This window comes from Rhincodon typus, chromosome 10, assembly GCF_021869965.1.
Source record: "Rhincodon typus isolate 14 chromosome 10, sRhiTyp1.1, whole genome shotgun sequence".
In the NCBI taxonomy this organism is placed as follows: Eukaryota; Metazoa; Chordata; class Chondrichthyes; order Orectolobiformes; family Rhincodontidae; genus Rhincodon; species Rhincodon typus.
In genome coordinates, this window is record NC_063341.1 from 42,008,187 (window position 1) to 42,032,615 (window position 24,429).

General features: G+C 41.0%; 1 protein-coding gene across 1 annotated transcript in view; it reads right to left on the reverse strand.

The window, feature by feature from the left end:
• The window catches only part of agbl4 (AGBL carboxypeptidase 4), a 690,087-nt gene that overhangs the window by 316,866 nt on the left and 348,792 nt on the right, over positions 1-24,429 (reverse strand). The window contains exon 6 of the mRNA XM_048602285.1: positions 78-117. Within this exon, the coding sequence (XP_048458242.1) occupies positions 78-117 (40 nt within the window). The remainder of the gene's footprint in view (positions 1-77; positions 118-24,429) is intronic.

The window sequence follows — 24,429 nt, forward strand, 5'->3', positions numbered from 1 at the left end:
ATTTCACTTAGTGTCAGGGAAAATCCCACATTTAGATAGTGTTTGTACAAAGCAGAAGAACCAGCTTTTCTACTCACCAGGGTTTGTTATTGTCAAGAGGTCAAGACGCCGTTGTTGCTAAAAGACAAATGGACAGTTTGTTAGAACATTTTTACCAGACAGTGTGTGTTTTTTCTGATAGTCAAATCTTTAATGCACTGTCTACATTGCAATACATGGATAGTGTTTTTTAAAGTAAAATGTAGGCTAGCTAATAGACAGGAAGGACTGTACTTAAGGTTCACCTGTTAGATGGACAGTTGCTGACAGACCACATTACTGCTTTTGTGGAAGGTCCACCAGTATTAAATGCAGCTCAAAAACTTAAATAGCTAACGTAGGATTTTCTTCAGGATCCAGAACCCGGGGGTGAAAATCCCACTTCAGGGAGATGCTATACCATGAGAGATCAGGTGTTATACTTCAGGTAGCACCAATGCAAGCATTGGTGGAGGATGTGTGAGGAAGAGAGAAGGAATCAACAGCAAAGACAGTGGTTACCTGTCAGTAAGCCTCACTTCCTAATGCCTGATTCCTTGATCAGTTACTGAATGCCTTTGAATGTAGGATGCCTCCTGGGAACCTATAAGCAAATCCAACAGAGATTGTTTCCCAAGTCCCCATACTGTGCTTCACTGCCTAGTCTTTTTGTATTTTCTAATCAACCTGTTCACAGATGTTATTACACAACTTTGGAGTAGGTGAGTCTTGAACGCAGACCTCTTAGCTCAAAGGTAGGGACACTGCCATTGTGCCATAAGAGTCTATGGGACAAGGCTCTTAAGTAGGCAATAATTGCTCACTTAAGGGCTTCAGTAGGTGGTGTGGCAAGAAGGCCATCCATGACTCTTCTACCTGGCCTTAATCGGTCAGAAATCACACAACACCAGGTTATAGTCCAACTGACTGTGATTTCTGACCTTGTCCACCCCGATCCAACAATGGCACCTCCACATCATGGCCTTAATCGAGGCAGAGACAGGAAAGGTAGTGAGTTCAACACCCAGCAGCCTCTCATCCTAATCATTGCTCCTGCCTTCAAATTTGCAGCATTCAAAGTCACTTAGAAAAAGCTGGCCAATCGAAGATCAACCTGTTTAAAAGGAGGTCCAACTAATTCTCTTTCATACTGGTGAAGAAAATGGCAGGCTAGATTTCATGCAGCCAACTATGGTGGGAAACATGGCAGCCAGGCTCACTTAATCAGGGAAAAGCCCAGCATCAGTTTCCAGGCAGCAAAAAAATACATACTCAAGTAAATCAGGGGGGAGATCAGGCTAACGCAGGGCTCCCAGTCACCTGAATCAGCATGTCAATCAGTCTTATTCATGGCTCAACTAACACCTATTATCCCTGAAACAAAAACAGAAGTTGCTGGAAAATCTCAGCAGATCTGGCAGCATCTGTGGAGGGAAATCAGAATTAACATTTCAGATCCAGAGTCTCTTCTTCATAATGGAGGATTATTATTCCTGAGTACATCACAATTTATTGATGTTCATGGGAAGAAACGGAAGTAACATAGCTTTCCCATGCCCTCAGAGGGTTGCTCAGCAAATGCTGCCAGATTTACTAGTTTACCAGCTTCCATGGGTGGTGTGGGAGTTCCCTCATTATCGGGGACTCTGTGACCAAGGGACCCTGCATCCCTTCATCCTTGGCTGCAATCCTGTCCTTTCTCCCATAATCCCGATGTCACAAACACCATCCCATCTGATGGTTCTGGGCCTCTGGTGGCAGATCATACAACTTATATTTTAGCTTGTGATATACTTAAAAATATTAGCACCTGTCATAACATAATAACATAACAAAATAACTAATTCCAATATTTGTTCTCCTAATCATACGAGGAGCCTGTATTAGCAATGGATGTACAAATTGCATGATTTGATTGATACAGACATCCAACTCTATTTCATAAGTATTCAATATTACATCAAAAAGTATTTTTACTATAGATAACAGGATATGATTTCCAACATAAACTTAAACATCACTTTTCTGATAGCTAGGTTGAAAGAATGGGAAGGAGACATGACACATATTCAATATTGACCATTGCCAAGTCAGCAGCAAAAACATCATCTCTGCTCGAGGCAATTATGGATTGCTGATCAAAAATAGGTTAAAGTGTGGCACAGCTGGAAATGTTATTATCATTGATCATGACTGTTTCTACATAATGGTACTCTTATAGCAATTTTGTAACAAAATCGGAGCTTCCAACAATTCAAGTACCTGGGTTTTAAAATGGAGGGTTTTGTTTTGCACAGCACATCATGTTGCAAAGACATTTCACCTGCCTGAAACACAAAAGATTGCTATCCATGAATGAGATGACAAAGATTTCACTTTGATAGCAGGTCTGTATATTAAAAACATTAATAGTGCAACAGTTGTCAGGCAAAAATGTAATTTCTAGCTGTGGTCATGTGTGAAAATAGCTGAATTGAAAGTACAACAAGGAAGTAAAATTGTTGCCAACCATTAAACTATTATCTGCCTAGGTAAAAAGATTGTTAGTACTTTGGCTGCCTGACTGCTTCAAAGAAATAACTGGAGATCACAGTAAAAGCATTCATGTAACCAAAAAGCCTTCTGGTGTTCTGCAAACTAATTATTCATCCTGGTTATTACATATACACAGATTGTATTGTGTCTGTACTCATTGCAAAATCGATGTAGTGTCATGACTTAACTGGGAAGAGTGCCCCAATAATCATGCCCCATTGTTCCACAAGCTCATCACATAATGTATAAATGTATAAAATCCCAATGAGACGACTAAAATGACCAAATTATCTATCTAACTGCTAATCAGAGCGAAAAGCAATTCACTCCAGGTTTCCTCAGTAATGGTTCAAAAATCACCTTTTTACTTTTTCACACTTAATTTTGACAACTGGAATGGAATGAAAGGATTTTGGATTTATGCAACCTAAACTATAACCTTACACAATTCAAGATACACACTTATTTGATGATGATTAAAACTGACAAATGGTTTAAACAGATGAAAAATGAATATAGACTGAGTCAATAAAATTCTGGAGATTAAAAGTCCAGACCACCAGGTGGAAAGTTATGTTTCTCACAGTCCTTTTCAGTTTCGCAATTATGACACACTGTAAACGGTGGAGTGACTGTCATTCTTAAATTCAATGGTTTATCACATGTACTTAGATCTTTTCTTTCTTGTGAGCTTTATTGTTTTTTCTGTATCTTCCCCGCATGGAGAGAGAAAGGGAGAGATGGATATTTCTGTCTGCAGGCTTTGGATGATTTCTTCACTCTGCTTCTCTTGGCACTTACACTTTTTAAACACTCTGCAGGTCAACCAATCAGGGGGCTGTTGTGAGGCAAAATTTCCTTAACTTAAAAGTTTGAAAGTAGGCAATACTTAATTTTCAAGTTGCAAAAATCATCCTGGTATTCTGGCCTCTTATTCTTCCGCCCTTAAAAAAATAAACTTCTGTTTTTAAATGCATTACATTACCAGGAAAACATTACACATATACAATATAACATGAAAACAAATCACTTGCATTCTCACACATTCATTCCTTAAAAAGATTTCAACATTTTCTTGCTATTTATTTCTCAAATTCTTAAACAATTTCCGTACAATCATACCCTAGATAATGCATCCACTTTTACATTAGTTTTTCCATCAATATGAACATTCTTTACATTGAATGATTGAATCAATAAGCTCCATTGAAACAATCTTGTATTTTGACTCTAAAATTTCTCTATAAAGCTGGCAGGTTATGGTGAGCATGTTAGTGTTTCAATACAACCAAGACAAACAGACGTCAAAATGTTGAAGAGCCAATGAAATTTGAAAGTCTCATTTTCCAATGCAGAGTTTTTCTTCTGATACTGGTTGAATTTCTAAGAAAAATAGCCCACTGGATTCTCTATTCCCAATTCAGCATCTTGCAATAAGTCTGCACTTCCCGCCAAATCATTAGCATCAAATGACATCTTAAAAGGTTTTATAAAGTCAGGAGTGGCCAACACTGGTTTATTAGGATTACTTTCAACATCCTAAAGGCTGCTTGGCACTCTGCTGACCACACAATCTTTGACTGCTTCAATAACAAATCTATAAAAGGTATAGCTATTGTGCTGACGTTAACCACTAATTTCCAAAAAAAATCCACACATTCCTAGAAATTGTATGATTTCCTATTAAGGCTTAGAAACAGGGAATTCTCTAAGAAACTTCACTTTCAATGTTCTTAGCAACACTTGCCCTATGATATGTCCCAGATTTTTGTAAATTCATTTGGCAAAATATATTACCAAGCCAACTAACTGCAGTTGCTTAAACAAATCTTGTAGTTACTTTACATGTTTTTTGCAGACATAACTTGATAATACATCATTTAAATAAAGTACACAGTTTGGCAGTTTGGCTGCAACTTGATTTTTAAGTCTTTGGAATGCAGCTGGGGCATTTTTCAATCCAAATAGCCATCACTCAGAGTCATAGAGTAATACAGCATGGAAACAGGCCATTCAGCCCAAACTGGTCCATGCTGACCATGGTGCCCATTTAGCTACTTCCAATTGCCTACATTTGGTCCATATCCCTCTCAACACTTCTCATCCATGTACCGACCCAAATGTTTTTTTTAAATGTTGCTATTGTAACAGCCTCAACCACTTTCTCTGGCAGCCCATTCCATTGATATTAATATAATCCATTTAGTTGAACACAGGTTGATAACTCCTTAGCTTTTGATGTTAATGGTTCTTGACAGTATCCCTTTGGTGGATCAACCTTGGAAAGAAATGAAGCAATGCCAACCCTATCAACACAATCTTCTAACTAAGGAGATAACAAGGTGTAGAGCTGGATGAACACAGCAGGCTGAGCAGCATCAGAGCAGGAAGGCTGATGTTTCGGGCCTAGACCCTTCTTCAGAAAACCTTCTCACTAAGGAATTGGGTATGAATCTGTTTTCATTACTGCATTTAATCTGTAATCTAGGCACAATATAGTTGACACATCCAGTTCGAGAATTAACACCACCTGTAAACTCCAACTCCTTTGACTAGATTCAATCAAGTGAGTTTGTAGCGTGTATGGCATCTCCATTAGCACCTAAGCTTGTTTTTTTCATGCTTAACTGATAAGGATATTATTTCATCGGCACTGCTTCCCCAAAATCCACAACATGTCTGCCTATCATAGTAGTTCTAAGCTTTTGCCACAAATTTTCTTGAATTTCTGAAGTAACTTTATCTCTCTAATATGGAATTCACCATCTACTGTCCCAGTGTTCAGTTTTGGTGAGTTATATGGTGGGATGTTATCTTTGCGAGCTGTATATTTTTCCTTCTACTTCATTCTTACAGTACCTGTCATCCTTCATTACTTTCACCACCTAACATACTTGCTCGGTCTTATCTTGCTCCCTACAATGACATGGAATTAACACCATTCATGTGACATAGCTGATTCTCTTCCCTGTGATCAGGAGTATCTATAAAATAAAGTAAAATTGCCATTGTCCTAAAGTACCATAGGGCTGCTCTCTCATTACAGGCAGACAACTGGTGGTGGTTTAACCTGATGGTCACCACACCTCAGGTGAAGGCAGAGTTTGAGAAGATTAGTAATCTCAGCCAGTGCAGGAATTGAACCCATGCTGTCAGCGTCACTCAGTGTCAAACCAGTTGTCCAGCCTCCTGAGTTAACTGACCCCCTACCTATGAGATATGTCACTTTACCAACTCTCTTCAACTATTTTGTATGGACTACTGAATATCACTTTCAGAGATTCATCTTGTAAAGGCAAGAACACGGCTTCAAACAGAAAAGAGTCTCATTGTATATGCGTATTCTTTCTTCTTTGCCTGTGAAGCTTTTAAATGCTCCTTGGCCACTTTGCACGCTCCCGTGAGTCTGTCTGGAAACATGGTCATTGAGGATTCATCTTTTTGCCATAAAAGCTTTTCCTTCCTCAATTTTGATGAACCTTTTAATCTCATGACCATAGATCAATTTTAATAGAATAATTAGAGTCATCTGGGTAAATCTGGTAACAAAGAGTATGAAATCTATTCTTTGTCCCAATCTTGTGGACATTTGAATAATGGGCCTTAATCATTGTTTTGAGAATCTGATGGTAACTCTCAAAAACTCCTGATGTTTGAAGATTATAGGCAGTAGACTACCACTATGTTATACCCAAATTGCTAATTTATGTCTTGAAAAAGAAATTGAACATAAAGTTAGAACTTTGATCAGATTGTATTACAATTTGTAGCCCATACTGTGTAAACAACTGAGTTAATTTTCCCACCACACCTTAGCTGTAAAATTGGGCTGTCATGTCCATTACGATATATTTTTGGCCTGCTTCATTTTCTCCACAATCTACTAACACTTAGCTGTATTGTATGTCAAAAACTGTTATGGATATTAAAGGTGTAAGTTTGACTACATATTGATGTTTTCCAACTACATGATTATATGGCATGTTTTACAGAACTATGTCATGTCCTTATTAAGTCTTGGCCAAGCAGCATGTCTTCTTATTGATGTTTGAATTTTCCAAATTCCTACATATCCTGCCAAAAGAATTTTCTGCACTACTCCCAATATCTCTTGACAATATGTAGGGAGTACTACTATCTGTTGAACAAAGGTATATCCCTCATCTGCAGATCTCCCAGGATGTCTTCATTATTAGACTTTGTATTTAACAATCCAGAACTCCATCAGCCTCAACCTCAGTTTGAGCTGCTGTGTTAACTTACTTAACTCTGGAAATGTTTTCCTAGCCTCAATTAACAAGGACATGTTAAATCATTCTCTGTAATCATCTCCATCTTTAAATAAAATTTTGGTTAGTGCAACCTCTGCTTATGGTATTACTTTAAATGAGTTGTGCTGAACATTAGCCTTTTGATTTGCCTTAGACCAACATGCATTCTGACAAAAACAATGTGAATTTTTAAAGAATCTTTAACATAATAAAATATCTAAATGCACTTGATAGGAGTACACTGCCACCGAGTCATTTATTAGGATAAAGAACCAAAATCTTGGTGCAAGAGTTAGGTTTTAAAGAGTGTCTTAAAGAAGGAAAGAAAGTTAGAGGTATGGAAAGATATAGTGAGGGAATTCCAGAACTTAGGACTTCGACAGATGGAGACATGACCACCAATGATGGAGCAATTAACACTGGTAATTAATTGGAGGAACTTAGAGAAGGATTGTAAGGCAAAAGGTGATGACAAAGATAACGAGAACAAAGGAAGGATTGAAAACCAAGATGATTTTTTAAAGTGAGACATTACCAGATCAGGAGCTAACATAGGTCAGTGAGCGGCCAGAGTGAGACTCTTGGCCTGGCAGTAAAGCCAGGGACTCCTGATTGTGGTATGCCCAAAGTAGGAACCCCAGGTATCAGCAAGGTGGTGACTTCAACGGAACTAAGGACTCCTATTTGTGGTAGGCCCAGAGTGGGGATTCCAGGCATCATTAAGGTGGCAAGGACTCCTGGTCGAGGTAGTCCCAGAGCGGGGGCTCCTGGTTGTTGGAATAGTGGTGATAGCAGCTTCTGGCTGTGCTAGGCCTGGAACCACGCCTCCTGGTTATCAGCAAGGCAGTGGCAGCAGCGGTGCCAGGGACTCCTGGTTGCAGGGTGAGTGTAGGTCCTGCATCAGTGGTCAGTTGCCAATATGGGCCCAGCAAAAAAGAGATGGTGTTTGAAGAGTAGCGACTCCAATGTTGGAGGGTCCGGCACAGGCAGCAGAGAGGTGGTGGCACGGGTGTCTTTGGTCATCTGGCTCGGACTCAGGACTCATGGTAGAGATGGCGGAACGAAGGTGGACCCTCTTTCAGCTTTATCTTTTTATTCTTAAAATATTCAAAATGGCACCGGATTGTGGCAACAGTTGAAGCTTTTCACTGTATTTTACTCTGTTGTTAATATGTAGTGTACAAGTGACAATATATCGTTCTTCATTCATTCATCGTCATTCATTCAACAGCCTGCAACAGACTCCTCTTATTTCCAATGGGAAGGCCCACTATATGCCCCCAGGGCGCTTTAGTGGCCACTGGTGGGCCATCCCAGGTTCAAGAACCCTAGAGACGAATATCTCACTGACCAGAAGATGTCATTGTGGGTGGGATTTTGTAGAATGTGGTGGTTGTAGCAGAGGAGGGTTTCCAGCAAGGACATGAGGTGGTACTCACTGAGCTCTCCATTCCTGGTACCGGGTTACTCAACCAGGCACTGAGCATCTTTGAATGAGGAGACCCCCAATCCCAGGGAAACCATAAGTAAATTTCTGTGAACTGCTTGTCATACACACTGCATGACAACAAGTCCATCTGCAACTGAGTTGATACCACCGGTGGCAGGATGAGGACCTTAAATGGCGATCAAATGGCCACTCAACAGCCTCAAATTTGCAGCTAGTTGAGATGTCTAGCCACAGGTCTTCCCACCCCAGACCTAATTTTGATAAGGAAGACATCCTCAGAAGGTGTGGGTACTCACACACCATATTAAGTGTCCTCCCTGCCTCCAAACACGCCACAAGAGAAGGATTAAAATTCCACCCATCTTGTTTGCTGCTCACATAGATCTGTCAATATGTGATTCAAGCTGCACTAGAATATGGAATGCTGAGAATTCACCACAAATAGTTTGTATGTTAGAATGATAGTGCTAAATAGAATCATAGAAATTAATGGCACAGAAAAACTATTTGAGAAGTTTAATCCTACTTTCCATTTCATGTCCTGTAGCCATGTAGGTTAAGGCACTTCAAGTGAACATCTAAATACTTCTTCAGGTTTCTATCTCTACCATCCTTTCACGTAATGCATTCTCTTGGTGAAACAAAATTCACTAAATAGAAAACATAGGAACATAGATGATAGCAGCAGGAGTAAGCCATTTGGCCTCTCAAGCATGCTGTGCTATACAATATGATCATGGCTGACCATCAAGCTCAATACCCTGATGTTGCCTTCCCCCTCCGCTGAGGAGCTGAATAACGGGCACCACCCATTATGCGTCTGTTGGCACTATTATGTTTGATTTGTTCCTGGAATGATGAAAGTGGTGGCACAACTATTACTGTTGGTGCAAATGTGGAGGTTTCTAACTGCTGAAGCAAGTGAGTACACAATACAGAACGTCTGCAGGGTTAGTGGTGTTGCAGTTGAAGGTGGATCAGGGTGAGTGGAGAAGGTGTTGCATACATTAGCTTGGTAGGGGGGTGGGAACCAATGCAAAGGCAAATGGACTGAAAGGGAACTAGAGAATAGGGCCAGTAAGACTCAGAGGAAGAGCAGGCAGGGTATGGTTGCTGATCAAAGCAGATCTGGTGGACTGAAGTGCATCTGTTTCAATGCAAGAAGTGTAACCGGTAAGGCAGATGAACTTAGAGCTTGGATTAGTGCTTGGAACTATGATGTTGTTCCAATTACAGAGACTTGGTTAAGAGAGGGACAGGATTGGCAGCTTAACGTTCCAGGATACAGATGTCTCAGGTGGGATAGAGGGGGATATAAAAGGCGTGGGGGAGTTGCACTACTTGTTAAGGAGAATATCACAGCTGTACTGCGGGAGGACACCTCGGATGGCTTATACACTGTGGCAATATGGGTAGAGCTCAGGAGCAGGAAGGGTGCAATCACAATGTTTGGGGTTTACTATAGGCCTCCCAACAGCCAGCGGAAGATAGAAGAACAGATATGTAAGCAGATTTTGGCAAGATGTAAAAGTAACAGGGTTGTTGTCGTGGGTGATTTTAATTTCCCATGTATTGACTGGGACTCACTCAGTGCTTGGGGCTCGGATGGGGTAAGGTTTGTAAGGAGCATCCAGGAGGGTTTCTTGAAATATTATGTAGATAGTCCAACGAGGAAAGGGGCTGTACTGGACCTAGTATTGGGGAATGAGCCTGGCCAGGTGGTCGACATCTCAGTAGGGGAGCAGCTCAGGAACAGGGATCACAATTCAGTAAACTTTAAGGTACTGATGGATAAAGATAGGTGTAGTTGTCAGGTGAAGGTGCTAAATTGGGGGAAGGCTAATTACAACAATATTAGGCAGGAAGTGAAGAATGTAGATTGGAGGCAGATGTTTGAGGGCAAATCAACATATGGTATGTGGGAGTCTTTCAATTGTAAGTTGCTCAGAATTTAGGACTGGCACGTTCCTTTAAAGATGAAGGATAAGTATGGCAAGTTTAGGGAACCTTGGATAATGAGAGACATTGTGAGCCTAATCAAAAAGAAAAAGGAAGCATTTATCAAGGCTAGGAGGCTGGGAACACACGAAGCAAGGAAAGTCAAAAGAAACTTAAGCAAGCAGTCAGGAAGGCTAAAAGGAGTCATAAAAAGTCATTGGCCAACAGGATTAAGGAAAGTCCCAAAGCTTTTTATACATATATAAAGAATAAGAGGGTAGCCAGCCAGAGGATTGGCCCATTCAAGGACAGGGAAGGGAATTTATGTGCGGAGCCAGAGAAAATGGGCAAGGTATTAAATGAGTACTTTGCGTCAGTATTCACCATAGAGAAGGACTTGGTGGATGATGAGTCTGGGGAAGGGTGTGTCGATAGTTTGGGTCATGTGGAGATCAAAGGGGAGGAGGTATGGGGGTCTTGAAAAACATGAAGATATACAAGTCCCCAGGGCCTGATGGGATATACCCTAGAATACTGAGAGAGGCAAGGGAGGAAATTGCTGGGACCTTGAGGGAAATCTTTGTATCCTCACTGGCTACAGGGTAGGTCCCAGAGGATTGGAGAATAGCCAAAGTTGTTCCTTTGTTTAAGAAAGGTGGCAAGGATAATCCAGCTAATTACAGGCCGGTGAGCCTTACGTCATCAGGGAAATTATTGGAGAGGATTCTTCGAAACAGGATTTACTCCCACCTGGAAATCAATGGGCACATTAGCGAGAGGCAACATAATTTTGTGAAGAGGAGGTTGTGTCTCACTGACTTGGTTGAGGTTTTGAGGAAGTGACGATGAGGGTAGGGCAGTGGATGTTGTCTAGAGTAAGGCCTTTGACAAGGTCCCTCATGGCAGGCTGATACAGATGATAAAGTCGCACGGGGTCAGAGGTACGCTTACAAGATGGAAAAAAAGCTGGCTCGGTCATAGAAGACAGAGGGTAGCAGTGGAAGGGTGCATTTCTGAATAGAGGGCTGTGACTAGTGGCATTCCTCAGGGATCAGTGTTGGGACCTTTGCTGTTTGTAATATATATAAATGATTTGAAGGAGAATGTAACTGGTCTGATCAGTAAGTTTGCCGATGACACAAAGGTTGGTGGAATTCCGGATAGCAATGAGGACTGTCAAAGGTTACAGCAGGATATAGATCGGTTGGTGACTTGGGCAGAGAGATGGCAGATGGAGTTTAATCTGGAAAAATGCATTTTGAAAGGTCTAATCTAGATGGAAAATATGCAGTAAATGGCAGAACCCTTAAACGTACTGATAAGCAGAGGGATCTGGGTGTACAGGTACACAGGTCACTGAAAGTGGCAACGCAGGTAGAAAAGGTAGTCAACAAGGCATCTGGCATGCTTGCCTTCATCGGCTGGGGCATTGAGTTTAAAAATTGGCAGGTAATGTTGCAGCTTTATAGAACCTTAGTTAGGCCACATTTGGAATATTGTGTTCAATTCTGGTCACCACACTACCAGAAGGATGTGGGGCTTTGGAGAGAGTACAGAAAAGATTTACGAGGATGTTGCCTGGTATGGTGGGCATTAGCTTTGAGGAGAGGTTGGAGAAACTTGAGTTGTTTTCACTGGAACAATGGAGGTTGAGGGGGGACCTGATAGAGGTCTACAAGATTATGAAGGGCATGGACAGATTGGACAGTCAGAAGCTTTTTCCCAGGGTGGAAGAGTCAGTTACCAGGGGCCATGGGTTTAAGGTGCGAGGGGTAAGGTTTGAAGGGTAATGTACGAGGCATGTTTTTTACGTAGAGGGTGGTGTGTGCCTGGAACTCGCTGCCCGGGGAGGTAGTGGAAGCAGATACTATAGTGACTTTTAGAGGGCGTCTTGACAAATATATGAATAGGATGGGAACAGAGGGATACGGTCCCCAGAAGGGTAGGAGTTTTTTGTTTTAGGGCAGCATGTCGGTGCAGGCTTGGCGGGCCAAAGGGCCTGTTTGTGTACTGTAATTTTCTTTGTTCTTTGTACATTAGTGAGGGCAGTAGAGCCTGAGTCTTGGTGGGAAGTGGATACAATAACAGAGCAAGCATGAACATGAGTTATTGGAGAGAAATGTTGGCATTTATGCTAGCAGAGTAGAGAAGGTCATTGACCTGCTTCCTACTTTGCAGTGCATTCTTCAAGGCAGACAAGAGTGTTTTAACTCAGTCAGCAACTGTAGATCAGATTTGCCTGGTCTGGTGTTGTGACTTTACTGCTGGTCATATGGGAAGAGGAAGTCCCACCTGTATACCATTTGGCTAGCAGAAGCTCCAAGTCCTTGCTTGAAAAGCATGTTGCCAATTTCTCTGTGTCTGTCATGTCCAGGCAAATGTTTGGAATTATGCAGAGCACTTTCAGGCTGACAGTGCTTATCTGATGCACAATAGCCTTTTAAAAATGTGCTGGCACCAGGAATGCTGGCCAATTCCAGGATCTCTGGTGTGTGGCGAGTTGCTCTGGGAATGGCACATGGTAAGATGGGGTGGATTTCAGGTATGGTACTCACCATGTTGCTGAAACACCAAATAATGCAGCAAGTTTGAAAAAGTACGGCGAGAAAACTTATTCAACCTCGTGGCGAGAATCACTCCACCAAACCAAGTCAAAGCCAAAATAGTCTCAGAATCAGCATAGAGTCCTTAAATTTGGGGGAAAGGAAAGGGGTCATGTGAACTGTTCTTAAGTCTGCCTGACAGAACGCTGCATAGTTTGATTGTTAGAGATCAAAGGGAGGCTTGGGGGATTGTTTCACTGGGAAGAACATGGAAGGTTTTTATGCTTGGAAACATGGCTTCAACATGTGCATTAACAGAGTAGAATGTGAGTCTCCAAAGTCCCCGAACTGTTCAGAATGTCAGGTTGTAAACATTTGTGCTTTGAACTTCCCTTTATTTATACAACTAAAGTGAGAAACATAGTTAAATAGCATGTCTACTTGAATACAAGTACATGTGATCCACATTGTTTTGGGGAAGGATATAGAGGAAGCCATTGTAAAAACAAAAGCAGGTTATAGGTTTTCCTAGTCAATGTTTGAAGCTCACAGACAGTGTTCTCAGTCTGCCTGGATTTGGGAGAAGGGGTGCAGCTAGAAAAGGAAATGTTTGTTACTCAGGAATGGAACGGTAGCTTGTGCTCAGGAATAAAACAATAAAGTCATGCAGTGTTAAAGTGAGATTGGAAGTCATCTAGCTTGGACTAGGAGGAGGATCTCCAGAGAAAAGCAGTTCTATGATTGGGAGTTGCCATGCTCAGCGAAAAAGTCACTTTGAATTGATTTGGGAAAACTGAATGCCAATATAAAGGATAGCATAAATTATGCCTGTGAAATGTGTTTTGTCAATTAGACAAATAAGAAATGAGGTATTCTGTTCTGTCATTTAAAGTATAAATAACCTACTAAGAGAATGTTTGCAGTGACAAATGACAAAATACACTTTGAACTAAACATCTTAAAACGTGAAATCTTGACATATTCTCTCAGCTATTAACTCTAAAAATTATCAGTCTCTGTAGAGACACTAATACCATAGACAATATGCAAGCTAAACTTGATCTACCCAATTGATTCCAGACATACACGACCCCACAGCTTACTACAGCCTGTTTTCCATTTGTGGGTTAATGAATCTCACCCTTAATTCCAAATAGATTTTCCTGTAACTCTCATTACTGTTAGGAACTAGTTTTTTGCAATTGAAGCCTCACGTTTGTCATTATATTACTATATTTGTATTTGTTACAAACTGAAATTCAGCATGGTCTTTGTTCCATGTAAACCTCCTTGATTTCTCATCTAATGTTTGACTGAAAATAATACACGGAGCACATTTCCATCTGGACGATGCATTCTTAGATATCACCTAATTTGATTCTTTAGGAGTCCTACGGGACAAAATATCCACTGGTAACACAATCTGTGACCACTTTGCACCTAACCAATGTTCAAACAGTTGTAAGCTACAGGTTCTTTGTGGCAATGTTATACGGTGAAAAAAAATCTTTTCCTGAGTGCCTGGTATTTTAAAAAAAACCATCACAATACTTCAAGTCATTAATTTATTATGGTACAGAAGGAGGATATTCAGCTGATTGAGTCAGTGCCAGTCACCTTGATACAAAAATCTAATCAGTTCCATTTCCCAGCTGCATTCCCACAACCCTGCAAATTTGTGTCGCTCAAGAACCTGTCCAATTTCTTTTTGAAATTATTGATCATCTCTGTTTCCACCACACTTGCAGGCAGTGAGTTCTAGATCATTGCCACTTACGACTTCAGAACTTTTATCAAAACATTCCCTACTTACCACTTGACAATTCCTTAAAAATATGTCCCCTGGACTTCGCACCTGCATCCAATAGGAATAATTTTATTTCATCCACCTTATAAAAAATTGTCTTAATCTTGTACACCTCTATTTGATCTCCTCTCAACATCTTTTGCTCCAGGATAACCGTCCAAACCTCATGTATTTTTTAGCACTTAAGTGAAAATTAATATACGATGACTATCCCTTCAAAGAAGATGCATTCATTTACTGGCTATTTTTTAAACCTGTTCAACTGTCTGCCCTCAGGCAAAACTTTTATACCTACTTAAAATTGATCTGTAGCTTTAAATGAATTGCACTTTTGATTATAGTGTTTAACTTTAAATAATTTTTAGTTGTGGGCTCAGGACATTTCTTTATCAAGGAATATACAATCAAAGACTACTTGTCATTGTCTTGGAAATATGAACAGTTTCTGAAATTTGTTCTCAGATTATTCCTTTCAGAATATTCTTAAATCATATGCACTTTGAGCTAATAATTGTTTCTGGACAAGGTACTATTTTAAAGGAAATTCCATAAGTGGTTGAAATTTAAAATTTCAAAAGGAAGTTTGAACACATTGGATTTGAGATGTTAGAAAAATCATGTATGTCCCAGGCCAGCACATTTTCATAACTGAGATGATTATCCACAAGGTCAATTTGATACCAAGGCATATGTAGATTTTTGACATTACCATAGCAACATGTGTTTATTTGCGCATGTGTCGCTGATGCCACCAAACAGGCTGTGGATACTGGGGAGGCTGGTGGTGAGGTGGGAGGTCAGAGATGAATGGTGGGCTTGACAAAAGTGAAGCTTCCACTCCCCAGTTGTCTATACAGTAGGGCTCCTCGATACATCGTTCCTTCATCTTGCCACTTAGCTCTCTCCAGCTTGCCATACTGGGCCTTTCTGAAGTTGGGAGGCATTGCCCTGGGTCTGTGACTGATACTGGGCCTGCTCCCTGACCCTTCTCCATGTGCTGCTCCCCCTCACCACTGCTATTGAAGGAGGAGTGATCCACCTTCTCATCCAAACACTAAAATGGCTTCTAGTGCATGTGCAGACAGGGCTGTCATAACAGCTAGCTGAGATATTGTTTTCCTGTGCATACATAATCACAATAAACACAACTTTCTCATCAAGAGAAACTTTTCTGCAATGACTACCTTCAGAACTACTTCAGAAATCTATTATATACAGCCAGGTTTAAACCAGCTTGGATGAATATATTTTGAGGCTCACTGAAGGTAGATCTTTCCAGAAAATAAATGGCTGACTTTTATGCTAATTATTCAACAGAAATAAAGCAATACGGTAAAAAAAAGCCAATGCACCACATCTTGCCCTGTTTCCCATGCTCATGCACCCAGGCAAATGTCTCATATTGGAAATCGATCTTATGAAGCAATTTTCAGGTACCAAGTGGTATGTTCAGTGCATTTTATTTATTGCAGTTCTTGGTGTACAGTGATCCAAAAATGCAAAAGGTAAAACCCATGGGTGCAATTTACTGTAGGGCCAACACAGCAAAAATCCTTCATGTAAATAAGGCCAACCAGAAAACTGATTTTACACCCCATCCCATGACAATTCCTTCTGGTAGATGCAACATTCAGCTTGCCAACAAAGATTGAAAATACTAGCACTGTTTACCATACCCCCACCCCGCCCCATAACTGTGATAATATTTGCTCAATTGCTGTCTCAATGAGTTCTTATTTCTTTGTTAAAACATTTGCCACCAAAACTACATCTGTGCAAGTCTTTTTTCTTGACTTTTTATGCAAACTTATTTGCATTTCATCATATTATTATTTTCCTTTCTTACTCTGACTCCACTCTTTGAGATACCACATCTTTCCATATCCTAGTTATGCAATTTGCAAGAACACTGACGCTAGCACTATTCAGGAATAGACCATCCCAATGGTACAGCTGCTGTAAAAGCTCAGCAGGTCTGGCAGCATCTGTGAAGAAAAAAATCAGAGTTAATGTTTCAGGTCCAGTGACCCTTCCACAGTTCTGATGAAGGGTCACCAAACCCGAAACGTTAACTCTGATTTCTTTTTCTTCACAGATGCTGCCAGACCTGCTGAGCTTTTCTAGCAACTTTGCTTTTGTTCCTGATTTACAGTATCCGCAGTTCTTTTGATTCTTCCCAATGGTACAGCCCCCACTTTCCCCAATATTAGTGCTAACAGCCCACTAACTTGAGCTCAGCTTTTCTATCCCAGAGTTTGAATCAAGTAGTCATCTCTCCAATTTTAAGTACCTTATCTCAATTTGCACGTCTCTCAGGGAAAAGTTCAAAGATTATAACGTTTGAGATTCTGTCTTTTAATTTAGTGCCTAGCTCTTCTCTTTGCAGAAATATTTTCCTAGTTCTATCAATGTCGTTGGTGCCTATGTGGACTATGACAATTGGATCCTCCCCCTCCAATGGCAACATTTTTTTCCCAACGTGGCGCAGAAGTCCCAAAGACTGACACTGGGCCGGCGACACAGCTGTCTGGACTCTTGCTGTTTGCTGCCTCTCTCTGTACTGTCCTCTGCTAATAACACATCCCTTATTGCTCCCTCCACTTGAATGGGTTCTTGAACCATGGTGCCATAGACAGTTTGCTCAACCACTTTGCAGCTCCTATTCTCATCCTACAGGCTGAAAGAATCTCAGACAGATTGACAATATAGAAGCTGACATTCCTACTCTCTGGATTCCTTTACCTGCCTCACTCACGGTTATACATTCCTGTCCTTCACCACTGGCAAAATCAGAAGACCCTATCCTAAGTGGTGTGACTGCCTCCTGGTACAAAGAATACAGGTAACCCTCCCCCTCCCATGTGACAAAGTGTCTGTAGTTAAGCACTTGGGATATAAACTTTGAAACATAGCTACACATATTTCAATCTTTAATTGTGGTGTCCAACAGCCTCCACATGTTGCAGCCATGAATGATCACGTGACTTGTTATCATTAATTTTTTAAAATCCACTTAATTATGTTGATTTTTATATGTTTTGTTAACTTGAAAATACCTTAACTACTTAACAGAGATCCTCCAAACAGCTAACTCCCTTCCCTTGAGTACAGGAAGAACTAATTCCAATCAGTTCCAAAAAACCTAAATGTTTTTGACACTGATTCAGGGTCCTCACCTCATCTGCTCTCTTAGGTAAATGCTGATTGCTTGTGGCAAAGTCCTTACATCATCTGCTTCTCTTGGTGATGCGGACTGCATGTCTTAGGCATCTCACCATGTCCACTCCTTGAGGTAATGCTGATTGTCTGTCTTGGGGTCTTCAACTCGCCCAATCCTCTAGTGATGCTGATTACCTGCCACAGGTTCATCTCACCTGTTCCTCTAATTGGAGCTGACTACAGGGTCATCACCTTACCACTCCACATCACTGTCAATCCACCTAATTATAATGTACTAAAATGATATTTAAAAATATACAGAACCATTAGCTAGCTATTTTGGAGTGCAGCAGGTAATCTATTAGTTGACAAAATTGAGAAGCTTTGAAAACATCTTCAGTAGCATCCTTGCACCCAAAAAAACATTATTTAAACCTTCTTCTGAGTGCAACAGGTGGAACGAGTAATAATAGTTCACGCCAGGAACTTGGACAGTTTGGTGAGTGAAGCTTCAAACATGGAAATTCTATCCTGCAATGATGACTAATTAGATTTTAGGCTAACTTACTTTTGCTTGTACAACAAAAATCTGTTTTGGAGAAGGCCTAGTGTCGGTTAGTCTTTAAGGTGCTGATGGCAGACCTACCTTGGGATAAAAGATCCTAATATTGGAAGTTCTTCCCCCTCAAAAGCATTAACTGCCCCACTTAAGGACCTTAATTGGCGGTGAGGTGGGAAACTCACCACAGGCTTACTTTAGACATCAGCAGAAAGGCAACGGGGTCTTGAACTATCAGTCTCCAGCCTGATTAATTACTCCTGCACCTCCAAACCTGACTTGGGGGTGGAAATTATATTCCACCCATGATTTTAGAGAATTAAATAACTAATGTAAGAAGGAGGCCTTATTAACATCCACATCCTTAACGGCTTGACTGCAAATGACAAGGCTGAAGACTGCAACCATCTTTAGTCAGAAGTGCCAGGTGGATGATCCATCTCAATGTCCTATTGAAGTCCTCATTACCCCAGATTCAATTGAATTCACTCCACCTGTCATCAAGAAATGAATGAGTGCACTCAATAGAGCAAAATCTGTGGTCTCTGATAATCGTTTAGCGCAGTACTGAAGGCTTTGCTCCAGAATTTGCTATGCCCCTAGTCAAGCATACAACATAGACATCAACAGACAATGTAAAATATTGCCTAGGTCTTGTTATAGACTTGTTCAAAACAAGGACAAAACAGCTGAATTCCAGAGGTGGGTGCAAGTCACTGCCCTTGACATCAAAGCAACATTTGATTGAATGTAACTACAAAGAATCCTAGCAAAATTGAAGTCAATATAATCATACTGGAATCATACGTGAAACAAAGGATGAAGGTTGTGTTTGTTGGAGGTCATTCATTTCAGCTCCAGGATATTGCTGCAAAAGTTCCTCAGCCTTGCCCATTTTCAGCTGGTTCATCTGTGATTTATCCTCCACCAAATGGTGAGAACTGGGGTGTTTGCTGACATTTCCACAGTGCTTAGTACTAATCCTCAGATGCCAAAGCACTTCATGTTTTCATGCCTGACACAGACAACTTTCTGGCTTGAGTTGATAAGTGGCAAGTAACATTTACACCACACAAATGTTAGATAATGACCATCTCCAACAAGAAAGCATGTAACCATCTCCCCATTACCATTCAATGGTATTACCATCGCTTAATCTCCCACCATCAACTTCCTAAACAGAGGAGTCACCATTGAGCTGAAACTTAATTGCACATAAACATCATGGCTACAAGAACAGATCAGATTATTCTGTTGTACATGAGATAATCCATGGTAAGTAACACATCCCTAATCTCCTCAAAGCCTTTTCATCATCTACAAGGTGCAAGTTAAGGGCAAGATTAAATATTTGTGCAGATGATTGTAGATCCATAACACTCAAAAAAGATTGACACTATTCAGGACAATGCAGCCCATTTGATTAGCATCCCAATCATGCCTTTAAACTCTACACCACAAGTGCATTGTGGCTGCAGTGTATGCTATTTTCACAGTGAGTCAACATGCTTCTACAAGGCCACCTTTCAAATCCATAACACCTTATATCCTTGATGAACAAAAGCAGAAGGGTGTGATGCAATTCCCTCTGTAAAACACACCAGCCCCACTTGAAAACATATCACAATTCTTTCTGAGTCAAAGCACGGACTACAGTGTTTCAAAAAGGCAATTCACCATCTTTTCAAGGGCAACTGTGAATGGGAAATAATTTTGGTCTTGCCAGTAATGTACAAATTCCATGAAGGAACACAAAAAGAAATAATCAGTCAGAGGCATCTTCAATAAAAATGATGATGATGGGTTATAATACTGGTAGTAGGATTATGGGGGGATATAAAATTAGCGAAAAGGATCCTCCATGCTGTATGGCTTTATGGCTCTATTACTCAAATTTTTTTTTGTCTTTCGCATGTTTCTGGCTGCGGTTTTGTCTAGACATACTCAGAAACAGCATTGGACAGGAATGATTTTTCTTAATTATCACTGCCATCAAGTTCATGTTGCAAAAACAGTGTCAGTTGTGTGATGAAAATAGACCTAACATTTCTAGACAAAATCTTGCTGTGGCCTTCTAAATATTTAATGTAACTATTATTCAACTTGCCCTTGGTTTAAAAATGAATACATAAACATTTCTTTAAAACGCAGCTCCCAAATAAGCAATGATATTGCATCAGTCAATGCACAGCTAAAGCGTTCTGCTGGATATTCTTTAATGAGAATTTAAATTACTGTATTCCTGTTAGTAACAGCCACATTCTTCTTACAACCTTTGCAAATTAAAAAAGAGATACACTAACTTTAATTGCCTGGAGCACAGACAATCATCCAACTGACTTGGGGTCTTTCAAGTCAATTCTGGTACAGAAGCTGCTGTTGTCTGAACACACATCTGATTTCTACAGTATTGCTGATAAACAGTATATGGGGAGGATTGTGTTAATTGTACACACAATAATATCAAGGATTTGTTTTGAAACTATAATGGATGCTGGTTTAGCTGTAGATGAATTATGCACAAGAACATTAAACAAACTTCAAATATTCTAGTCGAAAACAATTATTAATACATTTTAAACACCTTCAACAAAGTAAGGAATAATTTACAAATTTTCTTCTGGCAATGTATTTCGTGAAAAATACAAACCACAGTGGAATTTTACAACTGTGTCAACTGTTATAAATTATTATGCAGTTTGCATTTGTCCATCATTGTGGTAGAATAGCCTTTACTGTCATGTGCACTTGAATGTGTGCAATGAGAAATTTATAATGTTGCCTGTCAGTGCCATCTTACGTACAGGGTACCTAGATACAGACACTTTAAGTGCTGTCACAGAACTGAAATAGTAAAAAAAACTAGCATGGGAATATGGAGTTTAAAAAGTCCAGAAGAAGAATAAAAAGTATCTTTAAAGTACTCAAGTTACAGTCCTTTTTCACTGAGTCCGTTCCTGCCAGGCTTCAGAATACAAGGCTACACTGCCTCCATGTGCCAGCCTTCATCCACGACTTGTCCCCCGACCGGCTTTGGCTCGCTCTGCTCCTGCTTAGGCTCCGGCTGCAACTCGCTTCTGGGACCCAGCCTGCACTCGATCTGCTGCCAGTCCAGGCTCCGGATGCAACTTGCTTCCGGGACTTGGCCCATGCTCACTCTGCTGCCGCTCCAGCTGTGACTCACTTCCGGGACTTGGCCCATGCTTGTTCTGCTCCCGCTCTGGGGTCTGGCTGCTACACGCTTCCAGGACTCAGCCTGCACTCGCCCTACTCCTGCTCCCGCTTCGGCCGCGAATTTCTTCTGGGACTCAGCCTGCGCTCGCTCTGCTGCCGCTCTGGGCGCGAATCGCTTCCAGGCCTCGATCTGTGCTTGCTCTGCTCCTGCTCTTGGCTCTGCCTGCAACTTGCTTCCGGGACTCGGCTTGTGCATGCTCTGGCCATGACTGGCTTCCTGGCCTTGGCCTGTGTTCGCTCTGCTGCCGCTCCGGCTGCGACTCGCTTCCGGGACTCGGCCTGCACTTACTCATTCCAGTGCCTCCCAGTCTCTCAGTGATTTTGCACACTCCATTTCTGCCATGAGGGACAGACCCTACTCTTGGAGTTTGCTTCAGCCTGGCTCCTGCTCAGTCCACATGGCAAAAGGATTTATACTCATGTGCAAGTTGTGTCTTAGTTTTGCAGATTGTAAGGATTTCTAACAAAGCATAATTTACTAACAAGATGAATGATAACACTATTGCACCATTTTTATGACCAACCAGGTTTTGTGGGTGAGTTGGTAATAAGATGATGTTCAAAACGGCTTTAGCCGAGTCCTGAGAAAAGGCTCACAGTGTTTTAACTCTTCAGCCACCTACATCATGGACAAACTTTCATTATCTTTCTGTGAACATCCCACAGCAACAGAACGTTAATGAAGTGGAAGCTCTTCCCATTTACAAAAGCTGATAGATCATTTTCCGATGACCTTGACCGGTCTATTTTGACCTGAACATGGGTGAAGCCAGTCAGTGCAGCAATCCCAGAGCTCCCTCATTCTGGTTGTTGGCATTCAACTCAAAAGTAATGCACATTTTTGTCCTGTTTAGTTAAACTGGCAGGAGGTGGGGGAACTGTTGGCATTGCAATGGATTCAGCAGGACTAATCCTGTTCCTTCTTGAACCCACATTCACTTTAAGTATATGTTAACAAGTCTAACATTGATAACTGCAGTGATTCCTTTTACAGGGTGCTCATTGGGCTACATCTGCACTAGGCAACAAGCAGTAACTGTGTTCAGGACAACCTGTTCTACGTGGTGGGGGGGAATCTCAAATAGACATATCCATTATTTGCATCCACAAAGGGCTCAATGCTGTTTCAGACACAGGACCAGGACTCCTCTTTCTCTTTCTTTATGAATATAGCTGGTGACAGGCTTCCAGTACATCTTGGCACTCATTTCATACTTGGTAAACAGGTAGGCCATCAACTATTTTCGAGATCAGAGACTGTGGACAAGTTACCGAGCAACTCATAATGATTCCTGCAGCATCTATCTGTGCAGACACAGAAGATACTAAATAGTAATTTAATGATAAACTAAACTTCAATTACTGCCAAACAATCAAATTGGCACTGAAAATTGACATTTCAACCACTAACTCTCATTTTTTCAGCTTTTAATTACTATAGGGGTTTTGCCTTTTATTTTTCTATTCATTCTTTCTTTACCTCTTTTATTTTGCTTTCTTTGCTATCTGAAGATTGTTACAAATGCTTCATCTTTATCTTTTACACTGATGTGCTGGAATCCCCCATTACTGAAGATGGGGTTATTTGTGGAGACACTTCTCCAGTGAGTTGTTTAATTGTCCACTATCATTCTGGATGTGGTAAGACAGCAGAGATCAAATCTGATCTGATGGTGTGGCAACACTTAATCCTATCACTTGCTGCTTACTGTGTTTGCAATGCAAGTAGTTCTATACTGCAGTTTCACCAAGATGACACCTCATTTTTAACTATACCTGGTGCTTCTCTTAACATTTACTTCTTCACTTGTCACTAAACCAAAGCTGATCCCCAGCTTGATGGTAATGGCAGAGTAGGGGATATGCTGTGCCATAAGGTAACAGAATGTGTTAAAGTGCAATTCTCTTGTTGCCGATGACTCACAGCACCTCATGGATGCCCAGTTTTGAGTTGCTAGATGTGTTGCATATTATCCTATTTAGCATGGTGATAGTGCCACAAAACATTATGGAGGGTATTCTAAATGTAAAGGCAGGATTTAGTCTGCATGAGGGCTGTGTGGTGAACTCTCCTATCAATGCAGTCATGGGCAGATTCATCTGCAGCATTCAGGTTGAAGATGAGTTCAAATATGTTTTTCCTTCTTGTTGGTTACCTTACACCGTGCCATTGATCCAGCGCAGAGCAATGTCCTTTAGGACTTGAATAGTTTCGTCTGTACCGGTGTTGCTGATGGTACATTTTGTGCCCTTGTAATGCTCAGTGCTACCTCGTGTGTGTGTGTGTGTGTGTGTGTGTGGATTGTATAACACTGTGCCACCACCTTTGCTGGGTCTGGTGAGGACAAGACATTTTCAGGAATGGTGTTGGTGTTATCTAGGACATTGTAATTTACAAGTCCATGAGTATGAGTATGTCAGGCTTTTGCTTGACCAGCCTGTCTGACAGCTCTCCCTCTTTTGGCAATAGTCTTAGATATTAATAAAGAAAGCTTTGCAGAATCATCAAGGTGGTGTTTATCATCTGTTTCAGTGCTTAGGTCAATGCCAGGTGCTGTGTTGGGTTTAATTTCTTTTGGATTTGTTAGTGGTTTGGTACAACTGAGTGGCTTACTAGGCTATATCAGAAGGCAATAAAGAGTCAACCACATTGCTATGCTTGGAGTCACATGTAAGTCTGACCAGGTAACGATGGTAGATTTCAGGGGAGTCCTAATGGACACCAGATGTGTTTTTAAAATTTAAATTTCATCATCCCTGTTGTGGGATCCAAACCCATGAGCATTACCCAGGTTTCTGGATTACTAGTTCAATGATGATACCACAATGCCATCACCTCCACCTCATGAAGGCATTACATCCCTCACTACACCTTCACTCACTGGGTGTGTATGGGGCAAGAGGGCAGTGGGCAA